Raw genomic sequence first — 3,310 nt, 5'->3', positions numbered from 1 at the left:
ACACTATTCCAATGAGTATTACATTGTATGCCCTATATGGAGTTTACTATGAACCCGAGGAGCCTATTGTGAAACTACTTCAACTGGGCAGATCCCAATGGTTTTTCCCTTTCAAATTTTCAATATAAAAACTTATATCGCCAATGCTCTTTTCATTTATCTGTTTGTATAAACTTATGTCACCAATGTTCTTTTCATTTATCTATTTGTATATTGAATCTTCGTGTAAAACTAAGATTCAAAACTCTCTCTATTGCCACATGCAAAGAATAATATCATAATCATCTTTGAAATATGATTCACTCACTATTCAAATATCAAATATTGTAATTTTTTTTTAGCCTCATGTGGTAAAGATGAATATTAAAATCATCACTTACAAGAAAACCCATATAATTATATTCAAGTCAAGAATATTTAATATAATAGATCAATCAAACATTATTATCCAACCAATGATACATCAACTCATAATTATTATTCCAACCTTAGATTAAAAAAAAATGTTACCAACCAAACCCTAAACAATAGCAATTGCTTACAAAAATATCAAATTTTATAAAATCACCATATCACATACATTTAAGAATGAAACAATGTGCTGATAAGCATCTTTCAATTTACTCCCATTCCTATCATCAAATCTCATCTACATTATTAAACATCTACTACTGATTAATCCTTCTTTCAAATGGATTTACATATATATCATTTTATTTCATGCTATTTACATATTTAACATCTAAAATTTTAATATTACATGCTTACCACACATAGAACAAATACGGATGCATGAAATAAAATATTAAAGTTTATAAGATGGTATGGGTGATATGAATGAAATATATATATTATTGATATATTTGATATTAAAATTTTATATGAGTGGTAAGAATATAATATTAAAATTTTAAGTGTTATATATATAAATAGCATGAAATTAAATGGTATGTATGTAAATTCCCCAAAAAATAAGAGATAAAATGAGGACCAGCTCATGATTAATTTGACATTACTTCCAACTGAAATAATAGATTCCTTCATAACTTTCTCACCAAGAACCCACCCTCTTGTACTTCTAATTCATCACAGCATGATTTGATAAACAACTAACCACTTTCAGCATTCACTCACAAAGCTGTAAAGCTACATTAAAAACAGTAGAATTTGTACATTAAGGCTTAGTTTCGGGAGAAATTATTCTGTGCCGACACTTGACTGTTCGGAAGTAAATCAGAACGCGTCACGTCATCCGGTACATAGCTGTCGTACACAGCAAATAGGTGATGTGGAGCATTCTGATTCGCTTCCGGACGGCATCCATATCCGCACAGAATAATTTCACTAGTTTCTGACGGATCTTATTGTTTCTTAAAACAGTTTTACTTGATACTTTAATAAGTAGGAAAAAAAGTCACCCCAAAGCCTAAGTTAATGAACAGTAAGGAAAAGTAAAAACAAAAGATCAAACAAAGAACATTAAAACTCTTCAATTATTTGAACAACCACATTAAACATAAAACCACTCATAGTTCTGAACTGAAACAAGTAATTAATTAGGATTCAGCGACTGCGACGATAAATAGTAAATGAGGAGAGAACAACGAGGAGAAGAAGAACAGCTGACGCTATGAGAGAAAGTAATGTAGAGCTCCCAATATGGCGACAGAAAGTTTCAAAATTATTACAGATCTTATTCCACAGAACATGTGAGTTTCCTTTCAGTCCAATATATGCAGTAGAGCCTGCACATCCTGTAGCTGATGCCATAATTCCTGCCAACAACTTTAACAACATGAACATGATCATGATCAGACTCTCTGTGAATCAATAAAAATCGAATTTTTTTAAAAAAATTTGCTTTGATTAACATGTTCTTACCAGGTCTATGACCATCAGTTTAAATAGAGAGCTTGAAGAAGGAGATGATTTTGAGCGGTAGGAAGCTGCAGAGATGATCAAGCTGATGAAGCTGTACAAGGTTGTGATCGATAGTGCAACCAGAAGATATCTGTAAATCATTAAACAAACAAGATGAAGATATTGGCGAATCATATAAGCCCAGATCTAGTAAATCTTCAGAGTTTTAAAACAAAATTATCAAATTTTGCAGTGTCGATTCTGTAAAATTGTTGGATGTTTGTTTCAGAATTAAAGATTTGAGAGAGGAGAAATGTTAGAAATCATAAATTTATCAAATTGATGAGAATTGAAATACCAAAATTATATTTTTGGAAGAGATTTAGCAAAATATGGCTTCAAAACTGCCAAAATTAGGATAAAAACAAAAAATACCTTTTTTTTAAAAAAAAATCATCACAGTGTACTTCTCTGAAAAAATAATTTTTTTAAAAAAAAATTTACCAAATATAAATGTGTCGGTTGGCCCTGTAAAAGAAAACTGTGAAGAAAATCATCACAGATTAACCCACAATATTAAAAAAATTGCAAATTACCACACAAAATTACTTACATAAACGCAGGAGAATTGGTAAACTTGGCGGATCGAGTGATAGTGATGGTGAGGACGGGAATCGTCACAGTCTGCTTGCTCGTTAACAAAACCACCAAAGCAGTCAAAGAGAACGCGAACAATAATAATCGCAGTGCAAAATCCAGGCCGGAGAAGCTCTTCAACTTCACCGGAGAAGCGCCGTAGCCGGATTCCATCTGCCGGTCTTTTCCGCCGGTGCTGTTGAGCGCAACCTCCGGTGTGGACGCCATAGGAGGCAGGAGTAGTTAGCTTAGCAGCTCTACTTTCCTCAGCTGCCCAACCTCTCAAATCAATCAATATTTAAGCTTGAAGCCTTTGCAATTTATATACTTATCCTTCTCTCTCTCTTTTTTTTTTTTGGATAAAAAACATTAAATTTATTTTTTGCTCGCCAGCTAATTATTCGGCTCCATTTAATTTTCGAATCTATTTCGAGCTGAGCCTGAATCAATTGAAAATATATAAAATAGAATTAAAAAAATAATGATTTTGATTAACAATTATTATAATAAAATAAAAAAAAAGTAATGAGAAATTTGAAAATAAATAAGAAAATACTATTTGATATAATAAATTAATAAGATATATCTTTTAAAAATTTTAATAGATTTATAGATTCAAGATTACACCTCTAACTAACATCATGTGAATAAATAGTAATAAAAAAATTTATTGAATAAAGTCAAATAGCCATAAATTGAGGCTACAGGCAGCATTTAAATATTAGTTGTTAGACATTTCTTACTTATTATCTCTATCTTATGATTAAAGATTTCTTTGAGATAATTTTTTTATTATTTTTTAAATTAATTTTTT

At 30.6% G+C, this 3,310-nt stretch overlaps 1 protein-coding gene across 1 annotated transcript; it reads right to left on the bottom strand.

Annotated features, from left to right (window-relative positions):
* Nucleotides 1-1,465: 1,465 nt before the first annotated feature.
* Nucleotides 1,466-2,795, bottom strand: LOC110113431 (CASP-like protein 1D1). Its single transcript, XM_020846023.2, has 3 exons — nucleotides 2,474-2,795; nucleotides 1,882-2,011; nucleotides 1,466-1,785 (listed from the first exon to the last, which is right to left on the bottom strand). The coding sequence occupies exons 1-3, from the start codon at nucleotides 2,722-2,724 to the stop codon at nucleotides 1,564-1,566; spliced, it is 603 nt and encodes a 200-aa protein (XP_020701682.2). The 5' UTR covers nucleotides 2,725-2,795; the 3' UTR covers nucleotides 1,466-1,563.
* Nucleotides 2,796-3,310: the final 515 nt, after the last annotated feature.

Source organism: Dendrobium catenatum, unplaced genomic scaffold (assembly GCF_001605985.2).
Source record: "Dendrobium catenatum unplaced genomic scaffold, ASM160598v2 fragScaff_scaffold_156, whole genome shotgun sequence".
Taxonomy (NCBI): Eukaryota; Viridiplantae; Streptophyta; class Magnoliopsida; order Asparagales; family Orchidaceae; genus Dendrobium; species Dendrobium catenatum.
Note: the sequence above shows the minus strand (reverse complement) of the source record. Positions and strands in the feature narration are given on the sequence as shown.

Coding starts and splice junctions, on each gene's coding strand:
- LOC110113431 (XM_020846023.2), bottom strand. CDS start 2,724: ATGGCGTCCACACCGGAGGTTGCGCTCAACAGCACCGGCGGAAAAGAC. Junction 2,012..2,473: donor ACCAATTCTCCTGCGTTTAT/GTAAGTAATTTT, acceptor AATGATTTACAG/ATATCTTCTGGTTGCACTAT. Junction 1,786..1,881: donor AACTGATGGTCATAGACCTG/GTAAGAACATGT, acceptor ATGTTGTTAAAG/TTGTTGGCAGGAATTATGGC.